Source organism: Alosa sapidissima, chromosome 13 (assembly GCF_018492685.1).
Source record: "Alosa sapidissima isolate fAloSap1 chromosome 13, fAloSap1.pri, whole genome shotgun sequence".
Classification (NCBI taxonomy): domain Eukaryota; kingdom Metazoa; phylum Chordata; class Actinopteri; order Clupeiformes; family Clupeidae; genus Alosa; species Alosa sapidissima.
The window spans coordinates 2,462,818-2,480,042 of NC_055969.1; the positions used below are offsets into that span (position 1 = coordinate 2,462,818).

A 17,225-nucleotide genomic window follows, 5' to 3' on the forward strand; every position below is an offset into this window, starting at 1 on the left:
AAATGAGTGTGAGTGGTCAGTGGAGTGTCCCGAAACGTTCTGCCAAAAAAACTGCACTTTCCAGCTAGGCGTTCTATGGGCTGCCATAGACTCCAATGACGGAAGTATAATAATAATAGGAAAAGCTAGTAACTCAATAGGTGCCTTCGCAGCTTCGCAGCTTTCCCCAATTACAGGTATCCGATATTCTCCGCTAAATGAAGTGCATACACATTTTACCCAGGACCTCTACTAGCACCCCTGTTCTTGAGCCAACGTGGTACAAGCCTACTTGATCAGATGACGTTCGTGGTAGAAGACTGGGCGGGGAGAAGTCATAGGGAGAAGTACATTTTCAGAGAGCGAATCAGGATGAAGATAAATAGACACTAAAGATGGCGACGAAGGGAGGTTTAACAGAGAAAATCAAGTCAGAAACCACATAGAAGCGAATGCGGCTAACATATATTTTTTAGAGTTATTATCTGAAATGCTGCTTCGTTTTTCACCGAGGCTAAAACTAGCTAGGGCTAGCTAGTGCTGGCTCGCTAACGTTTGTTTTTAAGTGCAGCTTGTGGGACTTAGCGTTTAAGTTAGCTGTAAGCACTGCTATCCCACAATCTATAGATGCTAGTTGTAAATTAACATCGCTGCCGAGGTTCTGTGGATTAACGTCAAACTAAAAAAGTTACAAGATATCAATGCGTAACGTTTTTGAGTTCAGTTTCAGTTCATGTCCCTGAATATTGTATCTAAAGTTAACTTGACTGCATAACGTTAGCCTCCACGGGACGCTGAAGAGTGTGTTAACGTTAGCTGAAATAGATACCGTCATGTATTTTTTAACTGGTTGGCCTCGAAGGCTTCTGTGCCCTCTCAAAAGTGCGGAGGAACCGTTTCACATTCAGCCCAGCAACCAGAGGCTTTTATTCGCGGTTTTGTCTGAAACTCAGCTGAGTATTTGGTTCAGCCGGGTGAGTGTCTTTGTGAAAATAATGATGCACTGCATATGCTCACATTCTAGTAACCTCCAGTGAACCATAACACAATGAATTCATGTCGATGGTGTGTGTGTATGTTATGTCCCAGTGCCGCGTCACCGAGAATACTCGTCAAGTACTACATGTACGAGTGAGCTAGCGAAGTTAACGTCACACTTGGTGGCTTTTTTGTAGGCTACTCTTCGGAAGGTCCGTATTTCGATGTGTTTCTTAGAGCGTTTTAACAATACGGCCATTGCTATTTCTAGTGTCTACGAGACGATGAAGAGCAAATTAAATAAATCAAATGAACCATGGCTATTTAAAACACAACCTAGGCCTATGTTACATTATTTCTCATAAATAACAGCCTATTTGAAAAAAAAAAACAAAAAAAAAAACCGTTGTCTATGGACGGGATGTGGATTAGCAGCTTGCAAGTGACAACATAATTGCGGAGTTAACATTAAAAACACAAAATTCCATTTGAACTACAAAGTGACATCAAAGCCCCCAAATCGGAACTCGGAGAAATGCTGCGTTCCAGTTGTCTCAGTAAACAACTAGTAATTTGATGGTAAGCGAACTTGTAATAGGGGAATCATTCACATAGCAAAGCCATAATGCAGGGCTGTTCAACTTCAGTACCAAGTGGACCAGACATGAAAACCACTGGGTCTTTGAGGGCCTCCCAAAATATGGTGTTGCTAAAATGATTATTGTGGCTATAAGAGACATGCGTTCATATCCAGCTATCCAGAGTATCCAGCTACATTAAAGTTAATAAGTTAAGTTAAATATATTCAAACACTGGATGTGGTGGACCTTCCTTTATTCTGAGATCAGTAGGCTCTCAAAACAATTCCAAACAGACAAGGTGCTAATAGAGCAGGTCCATATAGATTATTTGTCAAACAAACCAGTAAAACAGTATCACGGGATGGAATATATAACATTCCTACCCAACTTCTGTCATAGCTTGTATTTTTAAAAGAAACCATGGAAACAGTAGGCTATCCTGACAAACAATAAGCAGCATTTAATGGCTCAATCAAGTCATAGTATTTTTTTACATTGCCGTCAACATCAAATACTTGTCAGTCCATTCTGAGTGGAACTGCCTGTTTTCATCATCAATTTTGCTTTTCTTTTTGGACAGAAACATGGTTAATATTAGGCTACTGCTGCCAATGTGTGAATTCCTGTGTTATAGGTGCTTTCGTAAATTGCTGTTCCGAGCACAGTCTGAAACTTTGCTATTTTCAGAGTGTCAGATTGAATTTACGAATGCACCCATCTGACAGCCCAGTGTGACAGACGAGAGCTGTGCGACATTGTTGACTTTTGCAGCCAATCACTGCTGTCGTAATCATGAAAGCCAGATTTGAAGGCCGTTTGCGGGTGGGCCGCAGCTACAATCCAACGGGCTGCATCTGGCCCACAGACTGCTAGTTGAATAGCCCTGCCGTAGCGGGTCCATACCAAGAGAACCAGGAATACAACTTCAAAAATTGCCGACCCGAAGACATTTCGTGAGAATCGCGAAACATTACCTTGTCAGTAGATAGCTCGTTGGAGGTGGTTTTTGCCTGTTAATCCTTTGCCCTCACAACAAAATCATATCCATTGTGTACAGCGGGAACAAGCCATGAGCAGTAGGCAATTTTCTGCAGTAAAATATAATGTTTAATGAATGAATGATTTCCCTTTGGGCATCAATAAAGTATCTATCTATCTCTATCTATCTATCTACTCTATGGAGAGCTCTAGAGTTGCCAAAAATACCCAAGACTGGATAATATACCTTTAAGAAGTTGCAACAAGTCAGGATGCGGTATCAGGGGGCATTTGGGTCATTCCGTGTCAAATCAGATAAGGGTCATTCCATGTGAAAACAGCCAATGTCGGGGTATCATGTACATGGTACCTCTCAGGTTTTGCTGAAAAGCTGTGAAAATAAGCCTTATCTTACCAAACGAGGGAATCTGAAGTTTGAGGTCAATATCTCAAACGGTTTGCCCGTGGCGTCCATTTGAATTTCGGGTGCCACGGCCCTAATTGACACATTGGAATTTCATTTTTTGGGATTTTTGGAAGCCCATAACTTCTGTTCTAATAGTGGTAGAAGGCTGTAAACTGGTGTGGTAGTTCATTCTGGAGGCAGAATCAACATTCCTTACTGCCCGTCATCAAACTTTTAAAGAACTAAATAACAAGAATGTTACATAGTGTAAGAACACTACAAATAGAAGGGAGTTTTTCCTTGCCCCTGTCACTCTAAATAAAATTTAATTGAAAATTAAATTGAATAGTGTCTAACTATTATCCAAGAAATTGTGGAAGCAGTGACATCATTTTGTCATGGTCCTTTTGGTCAAGTTTGTATTGGCGGGCACTGCGTCCATAGATGTCTGGAACACTGACACAACAAATGATATATTGGAATGGCACCCAACAGGGGATCTGTCTTTGGTCCGATGGCCATGTGAGGAAGTAACGTCGACGCAGTGGTAGATCGTAGCAGAGAGTAGAATCCATCAGGCAAGTGTTAAACTCCTGGTGTACTTACAAACTTTTCAATGCCTCGTTTTATGAGTAAAGAACATAGTTGTACTACTGTAGAAGTTTCGTACCATTCAGGGCATTATTAGTGGGGTAATTTGCGAGATACTCTATAGGTTCCATAAGCGCCTGCAGAAAGTCATTAGTTTCTGACAGCGCTACTCGACCAGGGTTTGACCAAGGGAAAACAGGTTCTGGGAGGGTGTTTGGCTCGGGGTCATGGTGCAAAGGACCCTAGGGTGAAATTACTCCGAACCATCGCTTTAAATTTCAAAGATATTGGCCATGGTAGCCTAAGTTCGTTGATGGGGATGGAGTTGGCTAAATAATTTCGAAAGCATACGCGTCCCAGCCGTGGCGCGGTTGGCTGGGGCACCTGCACTGTACACCGGCGACCCGGGTTCGATTCCCGCCCTGTGGTCCTTTCCGGATCCCACCCCGACTCTCTCTCCCACTCGCTTCCTGTCATTCTCTACTGTCCTGTAAATTAAAGGCATAAAAGGCCAAAAAATATATTTAAAAAAAAAAAAAAGAAAGCATACGCGTAGCCACGGGCGGGCCTGGCCGTCATTTTTTATTTGTCAGTCTTGCCCGTCCGATTAGAGGGCTTTCCTTCGTTTACGCTCACCATCTTAAAAAGACGCGTAAGTCAACACTGCGCTTTGCTCAAGTGGCTGTTTAGGCTACTCGGCCGCTTCTCCACTCAAATTCGCGTCAGGCCGCTCCACTCAATTTCGCTCCCTGCCACACTTAAAAATCATCCCATTGCAGTGAAATCACTCCATGCTCGCTCCAATTTAAAAGAGGGAGAGATAATCTACAAGCCGAATTGTCACCTTAAACAGAAAACTTAAATCCCAAAGAACTAAGAGCAACGGCAATATATTTCACTCAGAACATTTATTTTAATAGATAGTGCAACACTGATAGTGCAACAACAAACACGCTTGGCAACGTTAATAGGCTACACATAAGCCTAAAACTAAAGGAATCCGTGGGATTAATTGCCTAAAGAATACAGGCTTAGCATCCAAGTTTTACTTTAGCCTTTTACTTGATATGAAGCGAATTCAAATTGCTCACATTTTTCTTTGCTCTCCGTAGCACACTCTGTTTTGTTTCCGCGAAATGTGTCCTCTTAGATTCCAAAATGAATCTTTACTCACTGAAACTGTCACCACATGGTTATTCTTGCTCTACCTTGTTAGTATCTAGTTGATTTGTAGGAATAGTACACTTGTATGACTTTATCAGTTTCCTTTCTAAGAGTAGTGTAGCCAGAAATGTTCAAATGGGTGGACACAGAAAAAACGGGTGGGCAAAGCTAATTTGATTTAACATAAGAGAGGCCAAGATTAGATGGCCTACACCATACAAGCATTAGCATAGGCATGTTATTATGACATCAAATGCGCTCAATAAATTCCTATTTTATCACAGCTGACAAATTACGCAGAAACATTTTCAACTGGAGCAACAGAATGCATGAATGTAGCTTTTGCGCGTCACATGAAACACAATTGAGACACTAGATTGACCATATTGGACAGTTGCAAAGCCTTATCATAGGCATGTTACATTCATGACATGAGAAGTGGAACTTATAAAACGAAAATGACAAATTACGCAGTCGGCTAAACATTTTAAACTTGCGCAAAACTGATGAACCCAGTATCGGTGCTCGCGATTTGACTGATTCTTGAGAGCGAGGAGCGGGATATTTGCACCGCTCAGCTCCGTTCACTAGCTCTGATTCGGAGGCATATCACATAGGCTATGTAAAGATTATAAAAACTGATTATTTTTCGATTCATGGCACGTTTCTTATTCTTTTTTTTAATGCGTTCTGCGGAGAAGGGAGAGTGGCGTTGGTCACGGTTTGGAATGAAAGGGAGAAAACAGGACAGAGTGGACTAGGCTACTTTTTTTTGACGATGTATGTTAAGGCGGCAGGCGTGTTTTTCCAAGGTGGCCGCCTTGACTGCAAAGTGCTGCGGGAAACCCTGAATGTGAGGAGGTTGCTATTAACTTTAAAAAGTGCATCTACAATTGAAACAGCCTATCTATCTACAGCCTATGACGGAAGTTTTAAACTGACAAGCAACTGTTAAAAACAGCACTCACCGACGCACTTATTCTTACTGTACTCTAATGTTTTTTTAAACTGTCCTAAAATTGTGAGAATTGTTCTAAAACTTACTGTTTACCATGTTGTTAGTCGCTTTGGTTAAAAAAGCGTCAGCCAAATGTAATGTAATGTAAATTGAATAGCCATGTCCGGTATACGGATGTCTGCTTTCGTCGGCTAGATTTTAATCAGTCAAGTTGAAGAGCTGATGTCCATTAATGTTTGTGTAAAAAGGCTGATTCATGAGGTCCATGGCAGACGCCCCGCAGAAAAGTTTTCATTTTGCGAGTGAGATGTCCAGGCTGTCCCCTGTGCGACGTGTTCGCCCCCAAGTTTCAGAGCTATTCTAAATGCAAAATTGCACAGATGGCCGTGACTGTGGTAAACAAACTATATCCTAATAGAAAACTGATAGCTTTCCTGGCTAAATTGTATAAGTTAGGCCTATTAGACAACATAAATTGTGCTGATGACCCAAATAAAATCTCCTGCGACAGTGTTGGGAAACACTGAGCTACAGTACTAATCTCTGGGGGAATGAATATGAGTGCTCATGAACATGCCCTCAGAGTGTAGCACCTTAGCTGCCTGGAAGGTCTTAGTGTTGGCTGTAGCAACTCGAGTTAGGTAAGCCGATTGTTTTCGTGTTTTTTTACCAACAGTACTCTGTGACCTCGAGAAATGGAGATCTACTGTGTGTGAAATCACCGGATTTCTCTTTTAAATCAATCCAGGAGTCCATGTACTGATGCATTCGCATCTTGAAAGTTCAAAATAATTACTGATTGGTGAATCTTTACACCCCTAACATGTCAGTATTGCACCTTTTTACTGTATGATGGTTTTTCTATACTTTTTCTTAACTTTTATTAGTAGGCGATGTAGGTACCTCAGTTAACCCATGCACACCAGTTGATCCAAACATTCTCTTCATATTGTTACACACACTTCAGATAACCCATTTCCCAACTTCCACAGTAGTGGAGGTTATATGATGACCATGTGTTTGGTCGTCATAGCGACTACTTTGTCATGTTCTCAACCAGGATATTCTATAATTCCTTACGCATGGAATGACCCTGCTATGGCCTATATCTTTCATCATTAAAACAGCTGAATGCCTCCCTTTTAAAGATTTGTATTGATTTAGGATGATTCAAAAAGTCACTCGCTGTCTTCCACCCTCACTGTCTTCCACAGCCTAGTGTCCTAATAGTGAGCTACATTGAGTCAGTGAAGGCAGCCACCCGGTTTGGATTTTATCAGCAGTCTGAATGGAAGCCAGACGATTCCATGATAGCTGTAGTGGTGAGTAAAGTTGAGACCTTTTTCTCTGGCCTTTTTGTCCGTCTTACTGTTGCTCTCTGGATCTGTGTGTGTGTGTGTATATATATATATATATATATATATATATATATATATATATATATATATATGAATGATAGTACTTTGGATTTTTGGTATATCAAACTATGGAGAAGAACAAAGCGGTAGGCTATGCAAACTGCAATCGAGTTCTACGTAGGCGAAATTTGTTTGACATTTCTAATCGTAAACACAGACACGGCTACGTTGAAGCCTGCAGTCATGTTTGTCACTGATGTAATGGCAGTCCACTCGGCTTATTGTTTTTCGAGAATTTTGCACTCCTGTTTGTCATTGTGCACGAAACTTCACGCCAATAAATCATCAGAAATATTGCTGGCTTGCGTCTATAAGCGCCCTCTACGTTTGTCCTAATGCCTAAACGCAATGTTAGTTGTTTGTGGATTGGCCTATATTTGCCGTTGAAAATGGAAACGTCTTTAGACATAAAAAATCTATATTACAATCGATTCAATGAACACTTATGTCTCAAAAATCAATTTAATTCAAGTTCAAGTTAATTCATAATAACTGACATGAGCCCTTCATGAAACATCACCGTCTACAGCTGCCGGCCGGCCAATTTCCCAACCCAATGTGGCCCTTGAGCCAAAAAGTTTGCCCACCCCTGGTTTATGAACTAGTATATTATGGTCAACAGTGTGAAATGCTTTGGACAGATCAATGAATAGAGACACATGTGGCCCTTGAGTCAAAAAGTTGCCCCTGTTCTATATTCATGTCACCCTCTTTGTGTGACAACATATAGCGAAGTTTGGAATATTGAACTGAAGCTTTCCAAAATTATATTGCAATTTTTCTGACTGGTATCGCGGTTGTGATTTGATTTGCGATAAGATGTTTTCCCCCCATTTGTGCAGCCCTGAAACACACACATTATTTCACTTTAATAACAAATAATAATACATTTATTATAAAGCGCCAAGGTTGTTTCACAAATGATATTTGAAATTAAAGAATTCACAAAATAATTCACAAAACACAAAAAAAATCATGGGCATTGGTGACTCCTGGCAATTTTTGTTGGGCAGAGTAGACACCGGTGTGCCAGTTTGGCTGGTGATCATGTTTGATCAACTGGTGATATTTGCATAACATTAGTGAATATTCTACAAGGCCCTGCCTACTTCTTAAGAGCGCTCTGCTCTGCCACTGCCCCTGGAGTGCCGGAGGTTCACATTTTCATGACAGTGAGTGAAAGAATATGAAGAAAGATCTTCCGGAAAACACATGGACATCACTGGTTCATGTCTAATGCATGTCCACTTAAGCATTATCCACACAAAATACTGTGTGAACAGGAAAGTCTCAAAGTAAAACAACAAAGGTTTTGCCGGGTTTCGAACATGAGTCTCGCAGAAATAACAAAATATTCTACTTAATCAGCACTGGAAAGCCAGCCAGCAGATCATCAGTTTGGTGAACCTTGAAAAGTGAGACATCCTTCGTTGCTAGTGTGACCTTCCTACACACAAGTCAAACGCTTGTTAAGGCAGCTAGCATGACAGTTCAGCAACGGCTCGGTAGACATCAGTAACAAGTTCCCACAGAGTCAAAACATCACCCGTGTCTCCAAATTCTGAGCGATCTCACTGACCAGACGCTGGTAGGGTAGTTCTAATTCAGCAGCAGTCAGACTTCAGGAAGGCAGAGACGGTTCACACCAAGGATCTTCGAGCGGAGACTCATCACTCCAATGAACGTTGTTAAGGTAATGTTAGCTTGATGCAGACCAATACTACGATAGGCTTATACATGGTTTCCATGGGGTCATAAAAAGTCTTAAATTTAATAATTAGAATTGTAGGCCTTTCAAAAAGTCATAAAAACATCCGGATTTTCGATATGCTATTTCATTAGGCTATTGATTGAATTGACATTGTTGTTTATTAAGTGTGCTTGCAAAACATTTACTTTAACTTTAAAACATCCGGTCAGTACTGGTGTAAGTTGCTCGCGAAGATGACGTCAGGTGGGCGTGTCGTTCGTCCGCCATATTGGATTGAACAGAAAGCGAAACTAAATTTTCACAGGTCACAAATTTGGTCTGAACGCCACGAAACTTGACATACATTATCCTTGGACCAAGCCTCACAAAAGTTACCAGAAGAATTTTTGATTTTCGAAAGCGTTTGCCCGTCACAGCCAAACGAATTCGGTGGCGAACTTCTGAAACAGGAAGTCGTCCATATCTCAGGAACACTGTCACATATCGATATCAAATTTTGTATTTGAACTTGGGACTCCAATGTGAGGGTGCATAAGCTAAAAAAAAAAAAGAAAACATTCCAAAAGTTTGGCAAACCAAACTTCTGATTTGACAAACCACCCGTATTTGGTAACTATCACCTTTCACATTTGCAGTTGTACATCTAACACAATGCCTTCCAAGTATGCACAATGCCTCTGGGCAGCCTTGCCCAATCATAAAATCCTTGCTCAACCATGGGATAGTATGGACTTACGAACTGAAATGGCAAGGAGAACATTAGCTTTTTTACAGTTATTTTCACATTGACGGTATTCAAATTAAATTTTTCATTATTGTTAAATATCATGATGGGAGAGTATTATTAAAAATGTTACAAGTATGCAAATTCATATGTTTACAGGCATTTAGGTTTTACTGTGTTGTTTTGTTGTAAAGACATGCAAGGCATTCTGGGCCATGTAATGAACAGTGGTCGGCAGCACTCCATACGTACAGTGGGTCCCAGTTAAGTTTGGACGGGTTCCTTCATGAATCACGCACCCCATTTTCTAAGCAGAAATGGCACAAACTGCAGTTGACACAAACAACCACAAGGTGTCACTTGGGAGTTCTGCCACTACTATTTTTGATGCGACTTGACTTAACTGCTTCCGTGACTCAGTGAGCCATTACCAAACATATGATGATACAATAGCGTGAGTTTATATATCTTATACCCTATTTGTCACGGTTACTTATAGATGTGATAGTGTAACGATAAGCGCATGAGACTTTCAGCGGGGGCACGGGAACTTAAATTGATCACGGTAGTTTAAGCTTACACTAAACAGACAAAACATTCTAATTATGAAAATGTAGATGCAATTGTTGTAAAATGGTGCAGCTCATTTAAGAGAGCCCCGTGCGCAGGGATGGAAAGAGAGAAAGTGAGAGGGGATGTGTGTAGAACTTAGATGCGTGTGGAAAAAGTAGACGTGCTGTTGAGACTGGAGCGAGTCATATTCAAAATAATGCAAAAAATAAATCCGCAGATAAAACCAATTATCCTCATTCATTGCAACCGCAGCATGCCTGCTTGCCGACGTTCAAACGAAAAAGATATCAAAGGACCTTTTGCGTTTGAATGTAGCACGATTTTTTTTTTAAACAGCTGGACAAATGATTTAGCTAATTGATTATAGCCTGCGCACCAGCAATTGTTGAACATTTACCTGTACAAGACAGTAGCCCAGCCTAACAAGAATGTTGCATGTTGTAGGCCTACTGTAGTAATTTCACTTAAATTGCAACCGCAACATGCCTGCTTGCCGACGTTCAAACGACAACGAAAAAGATATCAAAGCAACAAGAGGGTTGAGTCTGAATGACACGGAGTTCAGACTCATATTGCTCCTCATAACCATCTATAAAAAAAGTGTTTTTTCTTTTCTTTTTGAGCACGTCCGAATCCCAGGACATAATGAACGGGACCTTATAATAGGCTTGAGATATAATTCCAAAGGGGGCAGATAGGGGCCTACTGCACTTAAAACTTAAAAAGATTGAACGAAGCTTCCCGAAATTTGAAATTGCGATCAGTGACTAGCATCGGGTGAAGCTTTTCGAAGTTGAACAGGCTATTAAAAACTATTTGCGCACCTCAATGTCACAGGAGAGACTGGGCTCTCCCTTCTATGAATTGAAAAAGACGTTATGCTACCTGCAAACTGGCCTATAATTTCATTGCCGAGTTTGCGGCAAAGCAGGACAGTGTTTTTTCAGAGTCAGGATATGGCGAGTCAGTGTCATTTATTTGTCCAATGTTAGCCTACCGACCAGTTTCCATAGTGCGCATCTTATCAACAGTTTGAATGTCGTGTGTGTTTCTGCTCATTGACAAATACCGTTCAGCACAATGATTCATGCCCAATTAATTTCCCCTGTTAAAGTGTTCGCCTTTGTTACACTATTTGGTTTCGTGATGTAGCCTATGATAAACACCATATGGCCAAATATGTGACTCAGCTAATGTTATAGGCTATACAATTTCCCCTCTTAAAGACAAGCTGGTGTAGCTTATTAGACTATACTAAAATGACGACGGTAGCTAGGCTATGTGTAAAGTAAGCTATCGCATGATTTCATGCACGTAAGTTCATGCATCTGTCAAGTTCGCACAGGGCCTCGCACCCCCTTCGCACGGCCCTGCAGCTCCTCCTAAGACAGCGAGGAAAAAGTTAAAATACGTGATCAACCCGGGAAAAGTTGACAGGTTAGTTTCGGTCCCGGTGATTATTTGTGAAATTGTGCAAACGACAGCCTTTTCAAGGCATTTCAAGGAGGGTGTCGTATGCAATCTCCCAAATTGACCCAGTAGCCTACAGAAGGCATCAATAAATTGTTGGGACTGGGGAGGGTCATGCGTTTTTTCTCAATCACTTTGGAGGGTCATAGAAAAATTTCTTGCTGGCGAGGGAGGGTCACGTCTTTTTTGACTAACGCTCCCAAAACTCCTCCGGTAGCCCCTTAAATAAATAACGAACAGTCCCTAATTGATTATAGCCTGTAGGACTACACCTGCAATTGTTGAACATTTACCTGTACAGGACATTGACAGTAGCCCAGCCTAACAAGCAGATGTTGCAAAAGACGCAATTAATCAGAAATAAATAATGTAATCTGCATCGCTTTATTTAACAAACTGCAAGCAACAAGAGGGTTGAGTTCGCTTTGAGGCCAAACCCAAGAGCAGAGCCTGTTGAGGCACTCGATAGGCTATATGGTAACGAGCTGTGTGCGCCTGGAAAGACAGTAGAAGATGCTTTCTGAATAGCACAGCGAAGATGGCTCTGGTCATCCCATACCCTCCCCCCACTTCCTGTAGCCTACCATTATGACTTGTTGCCGTTTTGGGACATTAAGCTTTTTCACGTTAAGCCCCCCTCCCCCACCCCCTTCTTTCACAAGCAGTGGGGGAGCGCGGGGCACAAAGTAACACTTTTTGGTAGACAAAGGAGGGTTCTCCGCGCTTCTGTCGTTTGGCGACAATCTGGTGCAACCAGGCCAGGACCCCCAGATATTTTAGAGAGAAGGAGAGACGCCAGTGCAGCTCAGATGTTTTTGACTAACGAGCATCGAAACGTTAGTCAAAGTTTAATAATGTTCTGCACCTTTTACTAAAGAATAAAGAACTTTTAAGAAGACATCTGAGCTGCACCGGCGTCTCTCCTTCTCTCTAACGCTTTTTGGCTTTGGCTAAATATTTCTAAAATCATTTGAGTTTCACAAGTCACATGTTTTAACAAGCAACACTTGTTATTGAACTAATAACAGACGTGTGTCGAAAATTGACTTTATTTTCCATACGGAGAAATAACATATGCAGAGTCTAACCAAGGTCAATCTTGCCAAAAAAAGCCCTCAAACCTGAAAACACATGAGGCAAAAGTGCAAAACATCACAAAACTAACTAAACTAACACACACATATTTTTGTATTGCAATCATTGTAGCCTACAGTTGTAACAGCGCGTAACAGTCGTTTTACTCCCCGTATGCGCTCATTATAAAGAACGTTTAACGTGTCCCAAAAACAGCTATCAATTAATCACCAAACGTCTTATAAACAAGTATTGCCAGGAGCAACACCTTGCAAAAAATTATAACAATAGGCCTAGGCCTTTATATGGCTCTGCTCCTGCCTAGATTCGAACTCCAAACTACCTGAAAGTTGCAGACCTGATGAAGCTCTCATTTTAAAACATTACTGAGAGACAGGCACTGTACAATCAAAACATCTTGCCACTGAATCCAAAACATCTTGCCACTGAATCCAAAACTATGTTTAACATTATGTACAAAGCTTATAGGCTACAGTGGACTAGCATGTTGCAGGGGCTGCTAAAAACAGAGAAACGCACTGAAAACTCGGCCAATCGCAGCCCTTGCTTTCGAATGCTCCGTCCGGTTCGACTGTGGAACGCCACAGCGGACTATGCTGCGCCCAAGCCGCTGCAGTTGTACTTACATTTCACCCAGCTGCGTGAATCACCTTGATGGTCAATGAAGTGTCAATTCTTAACTGGGACACTCTGTATTAAAGCAACACCAAACAACTTTCCCTCTGTCGCACGCACGCTATTTGTTTATCCAGCACCGGCTTTGCAAATAATGATGTCCACAGACAAGGTAGAATATTTTGCATGACTTACGAAGTACGATGTATTGCGACATCAGATGCTAATCAGTCAAATTTGTAGTTTCTTGTCTCATTCCATCGAACTACAGATCCGCTACCCGATCTGGCAAACTTACATAGTGCGGTTATAGACGATAGAGGGCCGCGAAGCGAATGCAGAATTGCCGTTCACCCTGTTACAAGTTGATGAACCATTGAAACGATTTTGGAAACATTATTTTAAGGTATAAAAAACTGTTTGGTGTTGCTTTAATATGAATAGGTGTTTGTGTAAACCTAGGGACAATAAACAGCTATCTCTGTTACAAAAACGAGCTGGTAATCGCTAATTGAAGCGATTACCAGCTCGATAACTATGATAAAACTATGATAAAAATATTGTTTTCCTAAAAGCATGGCGTTGACGAAAGAATAAGCAGGAAATGTCACGTTAATGTTAAATAGCCTACATCTGAACGCTAGGTGGCAACGTTGTATTACATTTTACTAAATACAGTGTGAGCTTCACAAGTAAGGAAGGTGCAAATATTATGTAAGGTAAATACATAAGGTCTTTATAGAGCAAATCCATATTATTTGTCAAATAAACCAGTAAAACATAATTTGTGGGATGGAATATATAACATTCACACTCATAGCTCATATTTTTTTAAATAAATCAGTGAAAAAGTATCCTGACAAACAAGCAGCTTTTTAATACCTTGGTCATATTTCCAGTGGTGGAATGTAACGAACTTCGTTACATTCCACCACTGGAAATATGACCAAGGCATTAAAAATACTGTACTTAAGTACATTTTCCACGTATTTTTACATTCCACCACTGGAAATATGACCAAGGCATTAAAAATACTGTACTTAAGTACATTTTCCACGTATTTTTACTTTACTTAAGTAGAATTTATAGTGCATACTTTTGACTTTTACTTCGTTACATTTTACAGCAATTATCTGTACTTTTACTCCGCTACATTTCTATAACACCATTGTTCCTTTTGTGATACATTTTATGATCAGTTTTTTTTTTCTCTCTGACAAACACGTTTGTTTTACCAGTGGGCGGGGTTGCTACCAAAGATTCTGGAGCGCTACGTGCCCAGCTACCAAAGATTCTGGAGCGCTACGTGCCCAGCTTCTAAATCTTTAAAACTTAAGCTTCTAGTCTAGACCAGGCAAAGTGTGAGCTTGTAGCCATCTGCATTCGGTAGGCTATATTCACCAGACCCATGGCTACACTGAACATGCAACTGTGTTCTGTGCCTTTCTCTGTCTGTTATCTGCAGCGTTAGGGCCTCCTCTCCGATGAGATTGCTATCCGCGGATCAGCTAAGTTACAGGTTATGCCCATGCTTCTGTCACACGTCTGATCATTTGCGGCACAAATGAATGATAGACTATTAATGAACCACTGGCCGAAAAAAAACGTAACATTTTCCAGATTAGGCAATATTTCTTAATTGTGTGTGATCAAATAAAGATGCATAGCCTGCAATTGGGGGGTAATGTGAGCGCTTATTCAATATGTGCGTCTGCGCAAGTGAAACTGAACCTAATCATAAAGGTACTTTTCTCATCAACTTTTCTGTTCAATCAGCAGAATTGGCATTACGATCCACCCGACGTTTCCCTTGTCTACCCCGTTAAACTTCAGGCTCTCGTGTTTTGCTGAATGATATTTTACTTAGCAGATCACCCTAGATATCCAGAATTACAGTCTCTAGAATTGTAGTTCAGAATGTAAACTAGGCCACAGATGGTAAGCACAATTGCATTAGCTTAAAACTATCTAGTCGAGTAGGCCTATAACCTAAAACTATAAAATGCCACAGCCCATACTGATTTTTCCTTTTAGAATATAGATATTAAGATAATAAATCATTATGCAAATACTTTTACTTTTCATACTTAAAGTACATTTAAAAGCAGGTACTTTTTACTTTTACTTAAGTAGGGTTGTCATTGTGGTACTTTTACTTTTACTAAAGTAAATATTTCTCTGTGTATTTGTACTTTTACTTAAGTACTGAGTTTCAGTACTTTCTCCATCACTGCATATTTCATAATTTCAATTCCTCTGTAGGTTACCTGACAGCCCAGTTTGAGAGGCGCAAGACGTGTGACATTATTTATTTTTGCAGCCAATCACTGTTGTCATTTTATTTTATTGATTTGATCTCAGTCATATAAGCTAAATTCGAAGGCAGGCCAAAGGTAAAATCCAACGAACCGCATTCAACCCGCAAGCCAATAGTTGAATAGCCCTCTCTTAGAGCTTTTGAGATATTGCCACTGCTCCAACACTGAAAGGCACTGTTACAATGCCTGGATCAAGCCAGGTTCAGCATAGCGTATGCCACTGTCTGCTCACGTTGGTGACCGGACCAGGGCAAGCACACTTTCGCAGTTCCTGCCGGAAATGCAGTCTAGTTATTGCTATTTTCCTTAAAGTAGTCTGACCAACATTTTTAAATTGTTCCCTGTTAAATTTAAGTATTATATTGTTTTGTATTTGTATGTCGCTTTGGACAAAAGCGTCTGCCATAACCATATACTTTTTTTAGGCTGCCCATTTCTTAAGTAACCTGCAAAATAAAGGACATCATGTAATGGCCTCCTTACACCAAACAACTTTGACAAGATTTGGGAAAGATTCTTGAAAGATTGGAGTCTTTTGAGTAAAGCTTGAATGGGGGGGATTAGTTAAAAGACTACAATATTTCAAGAATCTTTGCCAAATTTTGTCAAAATTGTTTGGTGCAAGGTGGCCATAAGTAGGCCTAAATATTGAGAGAAAACTCTTAACTTATAGGGTTGTCCTTTCACAAAAGCTGGAATTGTCCTTCCAATTGCTTTATTACATGCACTGTGTGCATATGCTATAACTAAAGTTGATTTAATTCCTCAGACAAGAGAAAAACCAGCCTTGACTGTCTCTTCATTGAAAGATGATCTCAGAAATTGTATGTGTGGGGATAGAATCAGTTTTTTTTTTCTGTCCATATTTCAACACTCAGCCACCACAGGGGCTTTACTTGAGTGAATTAATATGACCATCATACTCAACAGTTATTTCTTTCTGTAGGCTTCAAAGGGATACATCCTTTTGTTTGATGTGGTTGGAGGCGGTGATGATAAATACCTCTATGAACCTGTCTACCCCAAGTAAGTTGAACTTTTATTGATATAGATAATGTTTATTGATATAGTATCAATACATATTGTCCGAAAGTGCTATTGAAGTGATAACTGTTTTATGATAAAACGACAATTAATCCCTCACTACCAACAAGGAAACAGTTGACTTGAATCAGACAAGCTAATAATTATTAAGCAAATCCAAGCATGCCCCATTCTAAAGTCACGTATCAAGTGACATGCAAACTGGATGTCACTTATCAGCTGTATTCCTCAGTTGCAGTTGCAAATGAAAGAAAAACTAAGCAAAATAAATAACGTTAGATAAATCAATAGTTCAGATCAGTTTTGTAGTGTTCAGAAGTCTGATTGCTGAAGGTGAGAAGTGTCTGTAGTGTCTTCCAGAGGTGAGAAGCTGGAACAAGCTGGGTCTCTTTATATTGGTAGCTTGGTATGGTGTAGCCCAGAGCTAGGAGGTGAGGCCACAGCATCTAGGATGCTCTCATCCAGCCAGGTCATGCAGATGAACAATGAACAATTCCTACTGTTGTGTAGCTTAACTGTCAGTCCCCATCGTCAAGATACAACTATGATACAACTAAGATACAACTAAAAATTACCCAGCTAAATGGACGAATATTAAGCGTCATTTTTTAATTCACTTCAG

The 17,225-nt window shown here is 40.5% G+C and overlaps 1 protein-coding gene across 4 annotated transcripts in view; it reads left to right on the forward strand.

The window, feature by feature from the left end:
- The first annotated feature begins 290 nt into the window (after nt 1-290).
- ric1 (RIC1 homolog, RAB6A GEF complex partner 1) overlaps nt 291-17,225 on the forward strand; it is a 73,006-nt gene continuing 56,071 nt past the window's right edge. For 2 of the 4 annotated variants that reach the window (XM_042060567.1, XM_042060568.1), the window contains exons 1-3: nt 292-953; nt 6,850-6,957; nt 16,506-16,585. In XM_042060567.1, coding sequence (XP_041916501.1) covers nt 813-953; nt 6,850-6,957; nt 16,506-16,585 — 329 coding nt within the window. In that variant the 5' untranslated portion in view covers nt 292-812. Of the gene's footprint in view, nt 954-1,517; nt 1,537-6,849; nt 6,958-16,505; nt 16,586-17,225 lie in introns of those variants that run through there. The other 2 variants (XM_042060569.1, XM_042060570.1) reach the window with 2 other exon arrangements.